At 43.0% G+C, this 19,174-nt stretch overlaps 1 protein-coding gene across 5 annotated transcripts in view; it reads right to left on the bottom strand.

Annotated features, from left to right (window-relative positions):
- PALM2AKAP2 (PALM2 and AKAP2 fusion) overlaps nt 1-16,162 on the bottom strand; it is a 264,464-nt gene extending 248,302 nt beyond the window's left edge. For 3 of the 5 annotated variants that reach the window (XM_054517804.1, XM_054517805.1, XM_036403819.2), the window contains exon 1: nt 15,770-16,152. In XM_054517804.1, the coding sequence (XP_054373779.1) occupies nt 15,770-15,814 (45 nt within the window). In that variant the 5' untranslated portion in view covers nt 15,815-16,152. Of the gene's footprint in view, nt 1-15,769 lie in introns of all 5 variants that reach the window. The other 2 variants (XM_036403823.2, XM_036403824.2) reach the window with 2 other exon arrangements.
- Between the last annotated feature and the right edge of the window lie 3,012 nt (nt 16,163-19,174).

Raw genomic sequence — 19,174 nt, 5'->3', positions numbered from 1 at the left:
AGGACTTAGAAGCTTCTTAACTCTATCCCTTAATGCAGACATCCTAACAAAACCTGCCCCTATACCCACCAAATTTAACTAGGCAAACAATTATAGTGATCATGAACATCAACCAAAGAGAGAAAAGCCATGTCAGCAGGCTGGATCAGTTTCCTCTTTGCACCAGGTGTCTCTGCAGTGGAGTCACCAAGCAGACTTTTGATGCAAATTCTGGTCCTCAGACACCTCTGAAGGATCTCTGAAAGTGTGTTATTGGTACGGCTGCTCGCATGCACAAGGTAGGAGTAAGGAAGAAAACTGATGGGTTAACTGATTATACATGCTGTAGTCACAGAACATACATGACATGGCTGAGGAACAGCAGAGCAGCCCATGTAGGAAGATTCAGCCCATTGATGCCAGCTAATCAAAATGTATGAAAGCTCTACAGAAACAGCTCTGCTGAAGGCCTTGCTGGCATGGCCTATGGAGGTGGTGCAGATCTTGGGCACTAAAGGATCAGAGCATCCTGCAGACAAGATGCCCACACAGGTTCTTCCAGCACCCTAAACAGAAGCAGGTCAGTGGACTGTGTCTTTCAGTGCAGGGTGGGAACCTTTGACCACAGAGATTAACATGGACCCGGGCAGTAGGGTTCAGTGTGGAGCCTGCCACTGGATGAGTGTTGAAAAGAGGGTTCAGCTTCCTGAATGTCTTGGGTAAATGATTTCACCTTTTTGTGCTCATTTCTCATCTTCCCTGCCCTGTGCTCTGTTGGAGGCTGACGCTGGGCACCTCTTTGCTGTTTTGCTGGCATGATGGGGTGTAGACCTCAGCTGTAGACCAGACTGCTCTAATGCCAGTAATGAACAACAGAGGTTTATCTTCTCCACTGCCAAAGCAGAAAGAAAACTATTCTGAAAATATTCAGGAGGTGTTTAATGGCGCTTTGTTTGCCTCCTTTGTAACATCAAGCTTCATCAGCTGCTGGAGACAGAATAATAAAGGTCTGGGAAGCACTTGTGCCTGAAATTCCATCTTCAAAGCACCATTTAGACTTGATGCAGATGGCACTGCTTCTGTGCCATGGCAAGTATCACAACTCACATTTTGTAGGGAAGGATGGGGCCACAAGTTCAGGTGGCATGAAAAACCCTGTAACTATGTGACAAGCCAAAACTATTAGAGGGGGTTTGATGGTTTTTTTTTCTCAGCAATGCTGTTGCCTCCAATGGCATTCCTTTTATTCCTTACTAGTTAGTAAAGTTAGTTTCTCTCCCTCCTTTTATCTGAAGAAGGAGAAGCTGAAACAAAAAAATATTGTTTTAAAAGTAAAGACCAAGGACGCAATCAATGTAAAAAGGGTAAGTAAGTGTAAGTTTTTCCTATCACTGTGCTGTTGTTCAATTTGCCACTTGTGAAACTCTCAGAATGAAGATTTACTTTGGATTTCTAGCAGATGCGAAAGTCAGACGCACTAAAGTTTCACAATGTCTTTCAGATCAATACAAAGGTATTCTGAATAGAGGAAGCATTACACAACAACCTACCTTCCAAAAAATGCAGGCTTTGAAAAGCCTCAGGCTGAGTAAAGAGCTACTGGATACTTTCGACAATATTGCTCTTACTCATATGTCAGGAAAAAAGTGGGCAAATAGCTAGTCCTTGTCAGTACAACAGAAAAAAAAAAAGTAGTAAGTCAAGTTTTTGATGGTGGTTGGCTGGAAAAAGATGCCTGAGTAAGGACACTAAGGAGAATAATACACGACTGTATTGCCTCCTTTCTGAAACAAAAGTTTAGACTTCATGCTGAGCTTACTGAGTTTACTCTTTGGCACATATTTTTGAGTCAGATGGGGAGCTAATGGATGCCATACACCACAGTAAAGTGCAGAGGCAGTTGTGCTCATCCTAACTGCTCTCTGCTTCTCTCAACTGCTGATCTTGTAGCAAGTTACCAGCTTGTTTCCATTACCCTTGATATCTGTTGTACATCCATTCCAGTAATCGGATTTCTTACTATGAGGACATGTTTTGGATACCTAGCAGACCTAAAAGCCAGATGTGCATCTTTGTACAGATGTAGGTATTTCAGTGTATGACTTAAATAAGCTCTAAATGATTGTAATTATTTTTTGACGTCTTTTAGCTAAGGAAAATATTTCCAACATTTTGTAGATGAGATACTTATATTAATTTTTGAAAGACAATACAATTGGAAAGCTGAATGCCGCTTACATGGTGACTTTTTGGAAAGTGATGCTCTTCACTTCAGTAAAAAAAACCCCAGCTCTTGAACCAGCCAAAACCACGGTTGCTATTACTCAGGTACCCAAAATATGTTTTGTTTAGTTTGTTAAATTGAGAACTGGTCTGCAAAGATGGAGTTTTTAAGTCACAACCAATACGATAGTTGTAACACTGTAAAACTCAGGATGCAATTACTACAACACAGAAAGAGGCTGTCACCAGATTTGCCACTTTTATTCTCTATTAAGTATTGAATATCTGCAATTCTGGATTGCACACCTGGAAACATGTAATGCTTCAGCAATATATCCACACGCAAGCCGATTACTTACTGTTCATGGTTTAAGTGGGGCTTTATTAAGACTAAAAATTCTGCTAAAGAAGGACAAACAGCTTGAAATGGTGTTGGGATTTAGTAATTCTCCTTTGTTTTTGGGGTTTTTTTTTTGTCTCTTTGGGAATTTTCCCCCATGTGTGTTGCTAGGAGACAATAACGGGATACTTAAGAGAGACAAAAGAAGTTGTCACAGCTCAGGGGAGGGGGTGTAGCTGGCTACTCTCTCTTTCCCTGGGGTTTCATGGGGGGCAGAGATACTGTGAAGATTTGGACTGGGAAAACAGATTTGGGTGCAAATCCCCTATCTCTCTTGGGCTGCCAGCATTCGGAGGGGAGAGGGGCTGAGGTTGCTGTGGGGAGAATACATCAGCACTGTGGGGTTCAGTCTTCGGCTGCTTCTCTTCTGCCGTAAGCGGAGCTCCGCTCGTCCGAGCAACCGCTGCACTGGGACTTTATTCACCCTACTTCACTAAAAAAAGGGGACTTTTCACCATCTGCTCGGGTGCCTCGGGTAAAACCCCAGGCTCCCGAGCCCACCTTCCCCTGCCCTGCTCAGAGTCGGGACGCTGCCGCCTCATCCCCGCCGCTGCCTCATCCCCGCCGCTTCTTTGCCACTGCTCCGAGTTTTTGTCACGCTGTAGCCCGCATCCCCTGCCTGCCCGACGTCCTGTGGCTCCCGCTACAGCTGCGGAGTTAGATACATCTCGTCCACCACCCCGGGATTTTTGCTCATCCCTGCTGCCCCAGCTTGGTTCTCCCGAGAGTCCCGCTGGGCCCCGGGATCAGTGCCATGGGGTTTGTGGAGCAAGGCCTCTCCCCCATCCCTGCCCGTCTGGGCCGAGCCGCCATCGCCACGGCGCCCCCTGCAGGCGCGGGGAAGGCACCGCGCCCGCCCCGCCCCCGGGAGCAGCGGCGCCCCTGCAGGCCAAGCCCGGAACTGCAGCAGAGGGAAAGCGCCGCGGCCGAGCGGGCCGGGCCCGAGTTCGGGTTCTGTGTGGGGTCACTGCCGGGGCTGGTGATGTTTGTGTGCTTTATTACACACACTGGTCATGAACTGCTGTTCCTATTGTCCTGTCTTTGCCTGTGAGCCCCTTAGGTTCAAAATGATAATAATTCGCAGGGAAGGGGGTCATACTCTCCATTCCAAGGGAGGCTCCTGCCTTCATAGCAGATGCTTGTCTTTCAAACCAAGACAAATGGAGTGCAATATTAACCACACGTCAGCACTGAAGGGTCTCTCTGATCAGTTTCTTAACTGTGATGTGAGCTTTCTTAAAATGCAGGAATAGAGAAAGATAAATCAGTAAGGATGTTATAATCTGAGAACCTGTTGCTTTACCTTAATGCATGCTGCAAGGCTTTCTGCCCATACAGGTCAAGATGTAGGTGCAAAGAAATTGCCCTGAAGTTGAGCTTTCTGGAGGCCTTTGACAATTATTTGCCTTACAGATTATGCACTATTTGTTTTCCAGCTCCCAAACAGGTCCTAAAGACTGGCTCCAAAGTTTCAGTGCAAAGTTTTGCATTGTTTTGCAAAGGCAACTCAAAGCCAATTTGGCTTAGATAAAAAGAAAAACAATTAATTTCAATCACAATTCAGTTTGCACAAGCCAAAGGGTAAGATTCTCATCCCCTTTGATTTTAGGCTATAGCTTTAAGGAAATTTCAGCTTGCTGAGCCTTTACAGTTTCACACCTTCCAGGATTAACAAAGAAACCACAAATATGGTTTCACTGAAACTGAAAATAACTCTTTAAAAAAAAATTCTCTACCCCCTGCCTGTACAGAAAAAAGAGATGGTACTATAATTACTCTTATTTTTTCTGTATCCCAAACCCCCCTGTCCCCTGCTTCCATTTGTAAGACTTCTCACAAGAGAAAAACCTGTTGAAAAAGATTGTACTGAAAAAGCAGCTCCTTGCACGGCACAGTTAAAGCATGGGAAGCTTATTCCAGCAACAGTATATCTGCACTCTTGGTAACATAAAAGGGAAGAAGTCAAGAGCAGAGGGAAAGTATTATGAGAACCAAGCTGTCAAAAACTGGCTCTCTCCTGTGGGTGAACATGAACACATGGAGTTTAAAATCCAGTTTTTTGGGGTTTTTTGTCATAAAAAGTTGAACTTTGGATAGTTGAGTTTGGGCACTTTCTAACTGTGCCTCTGTACTGCTGATATGAGCATTTGACAAATGGCAAAGCATGCAACTCTCAAGGTTAAACAAATAGTGAAGCTGAGTTTCTGTATTCATCCTCATCCTTATACTTCCTCCTGGAAAGTCTGATTTATAGGTCTGATTTGGCACAGATCTGGAATTTTTTGTGATGATAGTGTTAGAAATGGTGTGAATGTTTATGGGGATACTCCTGTTCCTGCTCACCACTGAAACTAGCAGCAAAATTCCTATAACTTGATTGGAAGCAGAATAGGATCCTGCTGAAGAGAATAGGGACTGATGGTTCCCCTACAGGAAAAAAGGTAATTTTATGTCCTCAAACACGATCAGGTTAGCCAACGTATCTGAATTCCAGTGCCTGATTACTCACACACTTACCCTATTCAAAATGCAAAGTAAACCAACACAGCTTCAGATTTCTGCCACTGCAGTTGGGTTAAATTGCTCTTCTGGGTCTGCAAGCATCCATAAGTCAGCTGCCAAACTCTGGGAAAGAGTGTGCTTGGCATTGCAAAGAAACTGACTGGCTGCAGAAGAACACTTTATACGCAGACTAGTTACCACTGGTTGACTGAGAAACATCTGAGAACAGGCAAAGATACTGGTGATCCACCCTAGAAGGAATACAGAAGGTTTTTCTACCCTTACACAAGATCAGCTTAACATTGGTATTTTCGTCACCAGGCCAGACAACTCTGCCTTGCCTCAGCAGTAATTTTCTTCCACTTCTGATCATTCCTGACTCTCTTGGACTCTTCTCCATTGTGCCCATGGATTTCTTGGAGACTAACACCCAGCATGGTTTCTGACCAAAAGAGCATTCCACATGCCTAACAAACAGCATTCCAGAATATATACCATACTAAGCTTTTATGTTTGTGTGCGTGTCTGTCTGTCTGTCTGTCTATCTATCTGTCTTAATCTATCACCACACATATACACATATATATATTCACAGTGCCTTTTCCATGATAGATGAAACTGAGATGAGACTGCTGAGTAATGTTCACAGCATTATGCACTATCACTCTTTCTTCAGTACTGCTATACAGCTGTTGGTAAGTACTAGGTGCTTGTATTGAAGACACCATGTGAAAAAGGCCAGTAATATTCCAGTATCATTTTAAAATCCCTTTTTCACTTCAGTGGCACACAGATGAGCCTGGTAAAACCACTCTCCAATCCATACAGATAGTAACAGTATATAACCACCTTTCCACCGGTCATCTTTGACTTGTCCAGAGTTATGTCATTACTGTTATTCACTTCAATATAAATTGGATTTATTTTACCAATGAGCATGTGTTTTCAAACTAACAGACACCATAAACTATTCTGTTTTCTTATATGTCTAAGCCAGGATGGTGGCTTGCTTTAAATGTCACAAACCAAAATGTAGCAGAAATTGCAGCTGTAGATACTTGGACCACCAAAAAACCACTGGTTTTTTCCTTAGATCTAGATTCCTTAGTGTTTCAGGGCTGCTTTCATAGGCAATGAGTTTGCAGGCAGAGATACAGAGGCCAAATCCAGAAGAGAATTTACCCCTGAAGTGCTCTGAGATTTGCAGCAGAGTTGTAAAATTCCTACCAGCTTTTTCCAGTTCAGCAGGATTTTCCACCTGCTCCTTCTCAGAAGTGGAATAATCTCTGAACACCCCTTGCTTTCAGAATTATTAATTCTTATATTATATTAAAATCCAAGGGAAAAAAAAAAGTAAAGAGTTGCCTGTGTTGTAAGCTTTATTGATCCTGGAACAACTCCTCTGGAACACTCTGGAACACTGTGAATTACAGACAAAGTCACAGAGGAGGAGGTCTGTGACACATTAGTCTCACCAAAATCTTGCATCAGCATCCTAAGCAATGTCACACATGATAAGGAAAAGAATAATCATAAACAACTTCAATTCTATTATTTTTCCTCAAGAAACCAGGAAGTTGGCAATCTGATAATCTAAAGCCAAAGCATGAAAAGTGTGAACAGGTCTCTGTTTCACAGGTGAGTTTCAGGCATCCTATATTGTCTGTATCCTATAGTCCAAATTGTATTTTAGTCTAAATCTTGTACATTTTGAAACTTTAGCAATAACAACAGTAAATTTAGCAGAAAGAACTGATACAGTGTTTTACTGATTCAGGGACGCAGTTCTTCAAAGTGTTACATTTAGGCTCTTCTTTATTTTATTCTTTTTAAAACTAGAGGTTCTTTTCCTGCCTGATTAGAAGTTACTTCCTTAACCAGACCAAACTGCTAAGATCTTGGTGATGCTGGGATGAGTTTATGTACATTCCTAATAAAGCAGGTATCTCTACCACAAGGAGCAGTCTTAAAGATGTAGCTTTCAATGCTGAATCAAAATTCTGCTGGAGCCTATTTGTCTGACATACAGCAAGTGCTTGCATATGCTCATATTTATTAAGAGCAAATACAAGACTAACAATTGAGCCTTACTTTCTATTTCAATGTAGTTGAGGATTCAAAAGAGATAAGGGATTAACTTTCAAATACTATCTGCAAAAAGTTGCCAAGTTGAACTGGCCAACACATTCAAGATAACCATTTTGTACCAACGCCAGCATATGAGAGAATCCAGTCCCCTGGGCAGCAGTTGTTGTAAATTTAGTGACACCTTGGATACCAAGTGCTTGCTTTATGTTCCAAATGGGAAACAGTTGGATGACTAGGGATCTTTAAAAAACACATCGTTGTCAGCAGGAGCTCTTCCAAGGACCTGGCACGTGGTGGAGAACAGAGCTGTTCCATGAGAGGTTAAGAAGAAGGGGTTGTGTACGTGCTTGTATACTCTTTCCCTCTGGGAAAGGCCGGTCATTCCGCAGTGGCACTCATCTGGTTAATTAATGGCCAGGCGCTCGCCCCGGCTCCGAGCCATCTCAGCCCCGGGCTCGCTCCTGCTGCTGCTGTGCCCTAACGAGACTGCAGCTGGGTGGCTGCAGCCAGCGCCTCGGCCTGCTCAGCGCCGCCTCCTCCAGCAATAAATCACACGGCAATCTGGCTTCTAATTTCTGTCTGCAATATTCAGCCTCTTAAAAGGGTCTCCTCAGCCATCACTTGCCCAGGTTACTTCCCACTACTGCAGTGCTGCTTGCAATTCTGCATGGCAAAGGAACATGTCTGAAGCAGAGGAGCTGACAATGGCATAGCCCCAAAAAACTGTTAAGTACCTTTTATTTAGTCCTCCGCTGGTAAGATCAGGGCCTTCTTTCAAGGTTTGTGATTTGTTTGAAACATTTGAACACATCTCTGCTGTCCCAAATCTCCAGCTGATTGCCAGTGACTGCTATTATTAGGAACTGCAGAGGGTCTGAGCCCCACCCTGCTGTTGTCTCTGGATCCTGACAAATTATGCTGGCAGCTCAAATTAAAACAGTCTGAGCACTGCCTGAATCAACAACCTGAGCTGTGTGCTGTCTGGAAGGGGCAGCAACTCATAGACGAGGGCAGGTCTGTCTCCTTCCAAAAAGAGCTCTTCCAACTGCATTGGTTGCTGGCCTTTTTTTGTACACAGAGAGTATTTGTTTTTACTGGCGAAGAGGAAGAAAGCTTTACACGCCTCCAGGATCTAACCTCACTGGAAGTCAGTTAAGTAACAGAAAGCATCTGTGTGTCAAGAACTACACAGGTCTGGTAAGCAATTGCTAATAGGCCGGACCCATTTCACTGCCACTCAGCTTTTTGGGTGATGTTAACCCTTGCAACCACGTGGCTTTTCCTGATCAGAATTTGCAACAGAAAATGCTTTTCTACGCTAGGAAATTAGGGCCAGAGGCAGGCATAGCATCCTTTTGGTTCCAAGCTCTGCTTCTGAAAGACGTCCTTAGTCCAACCTGTGCCTCAGCACACACAGGCTCAGCATATACTCCTGTGCCATTTGAGAGAGGGCAAGGTAATAATTAATAATTTACTAGAGGTGCATAGTCCAATACTTTACCAAATACACTTGGCAGATGAACCGTCTTGCTGGTGACTGCTTTGTGAAAAGGATACACTTTATTCTGTGCAAGCATAAAACAGTATTTGTGAAGCAGTTAGATGGATACAAGGAGTGATTCCTTAAAAGAGCAGGACTGCTCAAGGAGAGGCTGAATATCAGTGTGGAACCCCTTTCAGGCCTATCCCACCTTCAACCTAGGTATCCAGCTATCCATTACTTCAAGCATGGCATGTAAATCCCACAGTCTGACCTCAGACTAACTATACCATGGTATAGGAAATCTGTCCTTAAAGTAACACTCCAGGCTAGAGGTGTTCAATAGTTTCCAAAAATATACATCTTTCACAACTTTTTATTTAACCAGAGACTTCAAAAGAACAACAACAAAAATCACAAAACCTTTTCAACAATTTTCAGCTTCTTTTTAAAAATATAATTTGAAAGGCACAAGGTAAAGTCCAGTATCTCAGGCTTCTTGTCTGTGCTCAAGAGATGTTGGTGATGTGTTAAGGGCTAGGAATGTGCTGTGGAAACAATTCTAAATTTAAACAGTTGAGTTTGGGTAAGTCTGGAAACTGTCTAGAAATTTCTTAAGAGCAAACTGGTTTCTGTTTCTCTAATTTTTTACCTAGTTTTCACAGATACTTTGACAGAAATATTTTTTCTTCATCTTTTTGCTTCTCTTGCTGTCATTTAAACATTCCTAAAGCAAAAATACAGATAAAACTTGAGAAGGTAATTTTAGTTTTCTGGTATTTTAGGCATTTTTTTGCTTGGTTTTTGTCTTAGTATGGGCAAAGACACCAACATTTCACACATGACTTCTAAGTGCTTTATATGTTCCAGAAGTAAAGGCAAGATTCAATCTTGCTTGCATGTATTTCTCTGTCTAAGGTCTGCCATGAAGTTGACTCATGGTATTGCTGCAGTCCAGGGTAGGGCTGCATGCAGATCTGTGTGCAGGGAAACCTCTCCTCATCCTTTACAGCAATGCAAATGTAATTTCTCTCCTTTGGCTGATTTGCACTGAGGTTCACAGGAATCTCACAGATCTGTGTCATGCTCACAGTACAGAACTAATTTAGATTTAGTTTGTGCTAACCCCTAGTTAACTCCTGCTAAACCCACCCCGGAAATATTTGCAGCAGGATGCAGACTCAATTCTGCCAGGTCTTCCTCACCAGAGTACTCTGGGATTATGATAAGGTCTCACTAGCCCTCAAGTCTTTTAGCTTAGAATGTAAAAAGAGGAGAGCTACAGAAGGCTTTTTTCTGTTTCAGGTAATTGGGTGTTGGGACCACTGAGGAATGGTTGTGATTAATCAGAGCCATAAATATGATAAGTAAGCTATGATAAATAAGATACGATAAATATGATGAGCAAATAAGATAATGAGGGGGAAATGGAAAAGGGAAAAATGGATTAAACTATATAGCAATATTGAAATAAGTTTGAATTCAAGTAAGTATTGCAACAGGGGCTTTCTTTAGTGTCAAAACTTCCAGATTTGGCTACTCCAGGAATTTGAATTGTTTGAGTACACAGGTTGGCTGCACTTGATCAGGACATCTAGGCCATGCTTCATAGTGCTTAAAGGAGAACTAGGAGCATGGCAAACAGATAAAAAACTTCTCTGTCCGTAGTTTGCAGCTTAAAAAACTTCTAATGAGAAAGTCCTTTATGGATTCCACTGCCATGAGTTTGCCTGGTTTGTTCTCAAGCCCAAGTGCACTCTTCAGCATTCACCATGTCCTGAGGAATTGGGCTCTACAGTTTAACAACTCGTTACAGGGACAACATTTTTTTGTGCTTGTTTTGTCCACAACTGTTACCTTCCTTAGATACCTACTAATCCTTGTGCCAAAACATGTAAGTAGTATTTACTTATCCTCTCTCTCCACAACACTCATTCCTTTTGCAGATTCTTCTCACTCACCTATTTTCCAAGGAGAAAAGTCACAGCTGACTTTTTTTTCCATACCTTGCTGCATTTTTGTTTTTCCCTGCAGTCTTTAGGTCTGAAGACAACTGGATTAAGATGGATTCGATCCCATGCTTAACTTAAAGGACAAAAGCATTACTTCCTAAATGAAAGCATTGGAAACTAATGTATTAAGCCATACAGAAATAGCAAGCTGTTGATTAAATCAATTTGCCACATCTTTCTAGGTGATTCTCAACACCTAATTTCTCACATTCTAATATTCATGACAATGATCTCTGGAAGGACTCACAAAAATTGTGGAGCAGTGTTATAGTAAAATGATCCTGGATATGATGTACTAGTCACGGGTTTTCATTTTGTGGAGTAAAGGCTATTGTACTAGTATTCTCAAACACCTACTGAAAAATCAGTGCAGTGCTTCACGTAAATGTGAATGCACATAGCTCCCATTTGGGAGGAGTCTAAAATCTCACTTGCTGTAGGTTTAACTGGTATGAAACCAATCTCCTGTGCAGGACCGGGATCCCTCTCCTTGTCCCTGTTGAATTACCTCCCACACTATTTCTTGTTCCTTGTCAAAGGCAGTGTTGCTTGGACTACAGAGCCCTCTTCTGTGGTGCGAGCCCCATACTATCTTAAATCTGGATGTACAAACCCATACTGGCCTCTCTTAATGCCAGCTGTACACAGGTGTGATGTATTTCTTTAAATGGAAGATCCAGTTTACCAAATAATCAACTTGCTGTCTTCGTGTAGTATATCCAGCTCCTCTGCCACTTGTTACCTGCACATCAGCAATTTCCATTTACATCAAATTACAACTAGGGAATGCCTTCATATCTCAAAAGACTGCTTCCTGTGAATTCTTCCCTGCCTTTGCTCTCAAGGAACAGCAGTCTCCCTCACAAATAGCAACTTTTTGAGACCTGTCAGAAAGCCAGTCCTTAATCCATGTAAGGCAGACCTCGCTGATACAGGAGGGGGCTATTTTTAAACACCACTGTCCTGCCATAGTAGTTCAGCCCCCTGATGACATCTAAGTAACGTTGGATTCAGCTCAACAAATTCATCATCTCATAGAAAAAGCTAGAATGGTCTTTCCTGACAGGCGGTATCTTTGGTGTGGCTAATTGAATGTCAGTGATACTTTAATTGAGTCACTGCTTCTCTGAGCTGGGCACTTGTAAGTAAGGGACCATCATCGCTGTTGTTTTTGTCTGCTAAGGAATCAGTATAGTAGTTCCCCACTTGAATCTGTACACTGGACATCTCTTGAACAGGGAAGCCTCCAACTCCTGCGCTGCTTGTTGCTTTTGTTGACAATTTCTCCTCATTGCTGCTCCTCAATGACTGTATTTAGTTCACCTGATGTATGGATAACACATGTTCACTGTATCATATGTAAATTCATATCCCAGATGCACCAATCAATACCCAAAACCCCACTTCCCAGCTTTGTGATTGCTAGGTAAGGGACAGAAAATACTTAGATTTTGTAAATGCTTGTCTATATTTAGGTCACTATCATCTGGAGTTCTCTACAGTCATAGAAGAGGTGCCCTATAACAAATTTTGGGGCCATACATGTTATTTATCCAAAATAAGATAAATTAAGTCAGCTCACCTGTCCCCAGGCCACTGAGTCTGGGACTATTTATATTCCCAACTTCTGAGCAACTTGCAGACAGCATATTTTTAAAAGCCACGAAAATGCTTCCTTTTTCACCCAAAATTTTAGCCACCAATCCCCTTCAGAAAACAAGCAGACACAAACACCAAAGTGCTCTATACAGGAACAAGCCCGGAGAGAAGATGGCTTCCTCTTTTAACCTCTTGTGTGCCTGCTGAAGACATCTTGCTACAGTATTATCTGTGGGCACCACTCAGCTCCCTTTCTGGTAGGGCAGCAGAGGGATGCTGTGGTGATTCAGGCTCAGGCAGTTAGAGGTGTTAAAAGCAGTGTGTCATGGCAGAAAACTTTACCAGTATCTGTCTGTTGCACACATGACATCCAAGTTGGAAGATGTGATGTGGCCTCTGCTCGAGTAAGGATCAGAAAACCAATTGCTCCTAGTCATCACAGAACCTCTGCAGTACACAGAGTTTCTGTTTTTCTCCCAAGCAGGGAGAACTGGGTTCCACTTTTTACTAGCTGTCTCACATCTTCCTACTTCTCAAACCAGATTTGCACAGTGCTCTGAGTCTTGCTATAGTCAGTGTGTGAATTTTAGGGACTTCTCAAAGATCTGAAAGTCACAGCCTAAGCATTTCAATGACATTAAAACATGCACATTTGAAGCTTCTCTGGTTTTAGAATCACAAATTCTATTTTAAAGATGTGTTTAGATATTTCTTGCCGTCATAAACCATGGCATCCAAGTACAGCTCAATCTTGCATGCATCCTTAACACTGCTCTAAGACGAGGCAAAGTCTATTATTCACTGTTTACAGATAGAACATGAATGCACAGAAAGGCTATGTATTTGCTGCAGACAAAACAAGTGGCTAACTCACGTTCACTGAGGTTTAGAATAATGTCCTAACAGTAGACTCCTTCTTTTCCTCTTCCTATGACACTTTGCTCTGTGCCAGAGAAGCATATATTAAAACTATGATAAGTCAAGGTAACAAAATATAAAATCAAATGCTTCAAAACCAGTCAGCTTTCTGATGTTAAAGTTCATATTTCTGGTTTTGGATTTGTTTTCTTTACATATTCAGTGATGGGGACTTAGAATTCACTCAGCAAATTTCCCAGCAAACTCATTTACCATGGTGATAGAAGCAAATGTACAGAGAACAGGTGTGTAGAGAACCCAGTGGTGACTGGATTTCTTTCTGTAAGTCTAGCATTCAACCAGTGTGATTGCAGAACACTGGAGTAAGCTTCTGCTCATGTCAGAGAGATACTGCAGCAGGTTCAAACAGATAAAGCACCAAGCTGAACTGAAATGCCATTTCTTTCTTCTGAGAAAGGCCATTTGAGAACTGACCTTATTTTAGCCAACCACTGGCAGGCAGGAAACACCTAACTTGTGTCATGTCACTGATTCTGATGGAGCAAAGCTAGAAATTAACTTCTCTGCATTCTGACAAACATCTGCAGCAGACCAAGCATAGGAGAAAAACCAACTAACAAGCTTATATGGAAAACCTGTTGCTCTGCAGAGTGCTAAGCAAACAAATTGGTTCATGGACCCACACCAACACTTAAAATAAGGCTGAATATTTTTTATGCTGAACTAGAATTCTTTCAATCTAATTAACTGCATACATTGCCTACTATGTTTTATGAATTACCAGAAATAGAAACCAAAGAGGAAATATGTATAGAAAGGTCCAGACTTGTTCAATCTGGAGGTCCAGACTCTCAAGGCCTTCTATTATGCCTTCTATTATGCCTTCTATTAGCATAAACCTACTGTAAAAGCTGCCATACACCAGGTGGTAATATTAAATCCATAATGGCCTCATTGGTGTGAGATGCAGGGCACTAAGAAGCAGAGGACTTGATCTACTTTGGTGACAGGTTTCAGGACATCATGTGGAAATGACTGTTGTCTGGTATTCTGTTACATAGCAGTTGGAAGAAACGACAATAATGAAAACTTTTTTTTCCTTAGTGTGGAGACATAAATGTTTTAGAGCTATGCACTGCAGCATAGCACAGAGCTATGCAGCTCTGCAGTACAGTTCTGCCATAAAGGAGTCCCAAATCACCGGCCATGGTGAGGTTTGCCTCCTGGTGTTTGCACTTGAGATGCCTATGTTGATAGAAAACTGAGAATCAGCTTAAATATGCAATAAAAATATGCATCTGCTTTCCACTGCCTGAAAATTAAATGGTTATAGCTCCCCCCCCCCCAAGAAATAATATCATTTGCTCTTCTACAGTTAATATTCTAGAGAGAAAAATCCCTAAACTATTTATTTTAAATTTCCATTGACCTATCAGCAGAGTAGTGGACTTAAGAAAAATATCTTGGAACAACAGCAGCAGAAACAGCAGCAGAAGAAGCAGCAGCAGCCATTCCTATTACACTACAAAAGAAATCTGTAACCTGTACCAGCTACAGAAAAATGTAGCATCTGTTGATCACTGGGGGAACTGGGGAAGAGAACTAAAATCCATGTGGGCTCTGCCATCTTCTGTTTCCCTTCAGATCTCCAGGTTTGTGCTCCCCGGCACGGGCCGTGCCATCCGTCTGGGACTGGCACAGCTGCATCAACATCTCAGCCATGGGGAAGAAGAAGAGCTGGGTGTCACTTGAACAAGGGCAGGCTGTATGGGGATGTCTGACTGGCAGTGCCCACAGAAACACAGGCCTTTTGACACAATGCCTGTGACATGCTAGAAGATGAGCTGGCAGTTTCTATATGCCAGGATGATGGTGGATCCTAAACAGCCAGGCACCTTCCTCACCAGGTGTCACTAGACACGTTCCTCCAAGGTCTGCACCAGCTGAGCTCATGGCTCAATTCAAATACTCTACTAAATGTGAAAACAGAAGTTATAACTAAAATGGGACTCAATCCTGCCTATATTTTACTCATAGTGTAATGCAGCTCAGCAGGAAATTTTTCTGAAATCATGTACTCAGCTAAGGAGCTGAGATGACAGTTTAACTAGTAGATCAAACAATTACACAATTTTGACAATGCAGTGTCTGTGTTCGATTGTCTTAAAACTAGCAATAACACAATTATTTTCTGCACTAAAAGCCATCCTACATCAGATCATTTTGCTTGACTTCATCAGCTAAGCAAAACCTCCAACTGTGAAAAAATATATATTCAGCAGAGTACTGATTTTCTCCTGCAATCTCCTCTCCTCCCCATTTATTCCTTCTTTTCTTCTCTATCATCAATCTTTTAAGCATGCCACTGTGCATTCACATTTTTCTTTCTGCACGTGTCAGCTCAACGCTCTTCCTCAGAGCCCTCTTTCTCCGCCAAATCCCGCAAAGCAGACTTTAACCACTCGTTTCCCGAATAGGGAATTCCACACACAACTTTGCACAAGCCAGGCTCTCCCTCTGCTTCCCAGCCACTGTGCCGGAATCCCCCCGTCCCTCCAACAACCCACGGCTAAGGACAAAAGAGCAAGTAAAAGGAAACTGACTTACTGCTATGGCTTGGAGCCTTTCCTTGTGCAACTCTGCTTCCGCCATCCTGGAGAGAAGGACACGGGAGGAGAGAGAGGGAGACCGGTGGGTGGGAGGGAGAAACAAAAAGGCAAACAAAACCGAAACGGAGCGCACACTGCAGTCACCGAGGGGAAACTGGAGTAATGGCAAAGAAAGCCGAGCCTCTGTGTAGCAGTCAGCCACTTTTGGAGGCACTGCAGGCTGGCTCACGGTACGATCATTTTAGTCACTGGACCAGTGCCTGCCTGGCTGCCTGTCTCCCAGCTGTATTGCTAACTGCATTTCTGTGCTGCTTCTGTGTGCTGGTGCTGTCACACAAACCATGTAGGCACTCTCCAAGCAGCTGAGCAGAGGGATTGCTCGCATGGCTATAATTTTTTGCGTTGACGTCTCAGCTCATTTGCTCCTCCTATGGGGTGCTGGGTCACGACAGGAGCTCGACATCAGCAGCGTGCACAGTAATACAAACCTGCCTGACTGCAGCAGAGGAGGCAGACAGCTGTGCCACAGCGTGTCCTTAGCGAGCAGCACAGCGCGCAGGGAAGGACGGCGGTGGCACATGGCGCAGGGAGGGGAGCTGCGGCAGACGCGCAGGCGGCGGCTGCAGCCCCCGCTGAAGCAGGTTTGGATAAGGGAAAGGACAGGGCTGCCAGGAGGAGGGAGAGCACGGACTCTGGGCGAACTGCACAGACAGTCGTCAGTGCAGTGGGAACATGGCATGCTGCAAAATGATGCTGCTGCTGCTGCTGCTGCAGGGCAGCCTTTAGCAGAAGTGACGAAGAGCATCTGGATGGTGAGGGAGGTGTAAGGTGTCCACACATCCTGCATGCATTGCATGTATTGACATCGGACATTGAAAGTGGTAAAGCTGTGTGTACAAACAGTTTCACTGAGGAATCCAGTGTTATAAATACAGAAGAAGGAGGCAGGCGAGGAAGTGACGGGACACCTGAGCCATTATCGCAAGGGTACCTGTGATTTCAAATTTGGCTTTGGTTTTGCATGTAAACTCCTCACACTTTTTTTTTTTTTTTAACCTCTATCATTGTCTGCTTCCTTTTCTCAAAGACAGCAACAAAGCCCCCCCACTCCCTCACAGTCCTGTCCTATGGGATGCCACTGCATGGGCGAGCATGGGGCTGCCCCAGTAGAGGGGTGTCTCTGAGCCAGGGCAGCTACCACACCAGATGGTGGGTGGGGGCTGACCATGACATCATGGGGCTGTCCTGCCATGAGCATCATATGCTGCAAAATGCACTTCTGCATGGCAGGAGACATGCAGAAGTGCATTTTTCAGCATATCATTTTGATGTGATAACCTCTTGCTGCTAAGATGGGGAAACTCCATTATCTTGAAGGAATCTGGAAGTCACCCTGTTTCCCATGTGCCTGCCCTTTCAAAGGCCACCAAGCCTGGCATTATATTTTTCCACATCCCAGTCTCCTTGGTCAGACGTCCTCCACCTCCATACCAGTTCCAGTTCCAGGACATGCTACTTGCTGCAGGCTGTTTTTCAAGGCAGCTGCTTTGTCAGGTGTTCTTACTTCCTGGTCCCATTTTCTTACTGGTGCACAGTCTCCTTGTCTTGTGACAGCACGTCAAAGTGACTTCTTGCTTAGCTTTACCTCCGTGAAAGAGGTCCTGTGTTGTCTGAAAACTCACAGAACATTATGAAATTCCAGTAGTCACTGTGGCCAAAAGGCAAAGTTTTATTGCCATATCCCAAGTGAGGCAGTATGAGTAAGTTGGTGATGGGGGGATCACAGCTAAGGAAAATGCAGCAGTTGTGGCTACGTACTGGGATACTCTTTCAGTCTTCCAGCTTTAAGTAATTTATTGAATAGCAGCTGCTTTCTAGGCTGTTTGATCTTTCTCTTGTCGCTGTTCTTCAAAATCTCTCCTTTTTATTTTCCATTACCATGTAAAGGTCCATGCATTGCTACTTGTATTACTACAGCTGGTTTTGAAATATCCCATCACACAGAATCCAGACATCTCTACTCCCACATGTGCTCTGAGAACATATATAGGCAACTGCTACTAAGGCTTGATTGCTATGCAATTAAATCCCTTCAGTACCCTTCTCATGTTTTGCTGTCAAGCCTTGCCCAGGGGAAGAATTCTGCTACAGGCTATATCCAGCAAAGACAAGGGTTATGTCCCAGTGCTTAATGGAGCTGGAATGGGCAGCCTATTCATGCTACAACCTGTAGTCACACTACATGTTGCCAAAGTTGTGGGCAATATGCATCACTTCAGGCCATCCCCTCTTTTCCTTCCATATGACATCCACTCAGGAAGACATTTAAGCATATATTTAAGTGCATTCCAGACAGTCATATATAAAAATGGATGTGAGTATCTCAATTATGGTGTAGAGCTGAACACTGTATTCTGTATACTCCCCCTCCCACCACCCTGCCTTGTTTATCCTCTCTCCAATTTAACTGCAATGCTTGTTGCCAGCAGAAGATAAGCAGAGTGCATCCCTAGTGAGTGCTGCAGCCTTTCTGGTCCCAATGAAACATGCTGCAGGACTGTGCATCCCTCCAGTTTAATTTGCCAAGGAAACATGGATCAGCTCTATTGACCCTTTGTGACTGTACAGGAATGATAGAGGTTGCATCTGCAACTGCAGCAGTTTCTTGCTCTTGACGTGCAGTGAGAAAAGGCTAGAAGTCATGCAATAGTAAAAGCCACCAGTTTCTCTACATGTAGTTCTACATTTCTCTAGATATAGCTTTCTCTCATATAGCTTGAAGCCTGTGGTGCAATGAAGTTGAAATCCTTTACCAAGGCATTTCACAAAGCACACCCAGGTGAAATGATCTTTATGAAGTGACTTACTACACCATGATGGAGTCTGCAGCAGACAGCCCCTATAAGATGTTTAGTTAGTGAAAACATATTAAATGAAACAAAACAAAGCATCTAGGCAGTCCATTTTTAAACATATTTCTCATCCATGTTGGTTAAGATTTTGTTTCCAGAATGTCTTGCTAGGTTGGTAAGAGATTTGAATTCAAAAATTAAGAAATTTTCTTAAATTCTAAACAGTTTTTTTTCTTACTTTTAGTGCAGGAGACCAGGGTAATATTTCCAAATTTTAAAGATACTAGTAAAACAAAAGAGAATGGAGTGTGTAGGGAGGAGCAAGGAGATTCCAGAAGAGTAGGTAAGAGCAGGTTTAATATACTTTGATCAGTAGCTAAAAAAATGGAAAGAAGGAAAAAAAAGTCCCTTTTATTTCTTCAAATGTCAGTTCAAAAGCTGTTCTTTTCACAGCAATTTTTAAAAGAGCAAGAACTGCTAAATCCTAATAATGTGTGAATTGCATTCCATTTCCTTGCAAAACAGATTTTTATTTTCGTTTCTTTGGAAAA

The sequence above is a fragment of the Molothrus ater genome, chromosome Z (genome assembly GCF_012460135.2).
Source record: "Molothrus ater isolate BHLD 08-10-18 breed brown headed cowbird chromosome Z, BPBGC_Mater_1.1, whole genome shotgun sequence".
NCBI lineage: Eukaryota > Metazoa > Chordata > Aves > Passeriformes > Icteridae > Molothrus > Molothrus ater.
The sequence above is the reverse complement of the archived record's forward strand: the minus strand, read 5'-3'. Positions and strand labels throughout refer to the sequence as shown.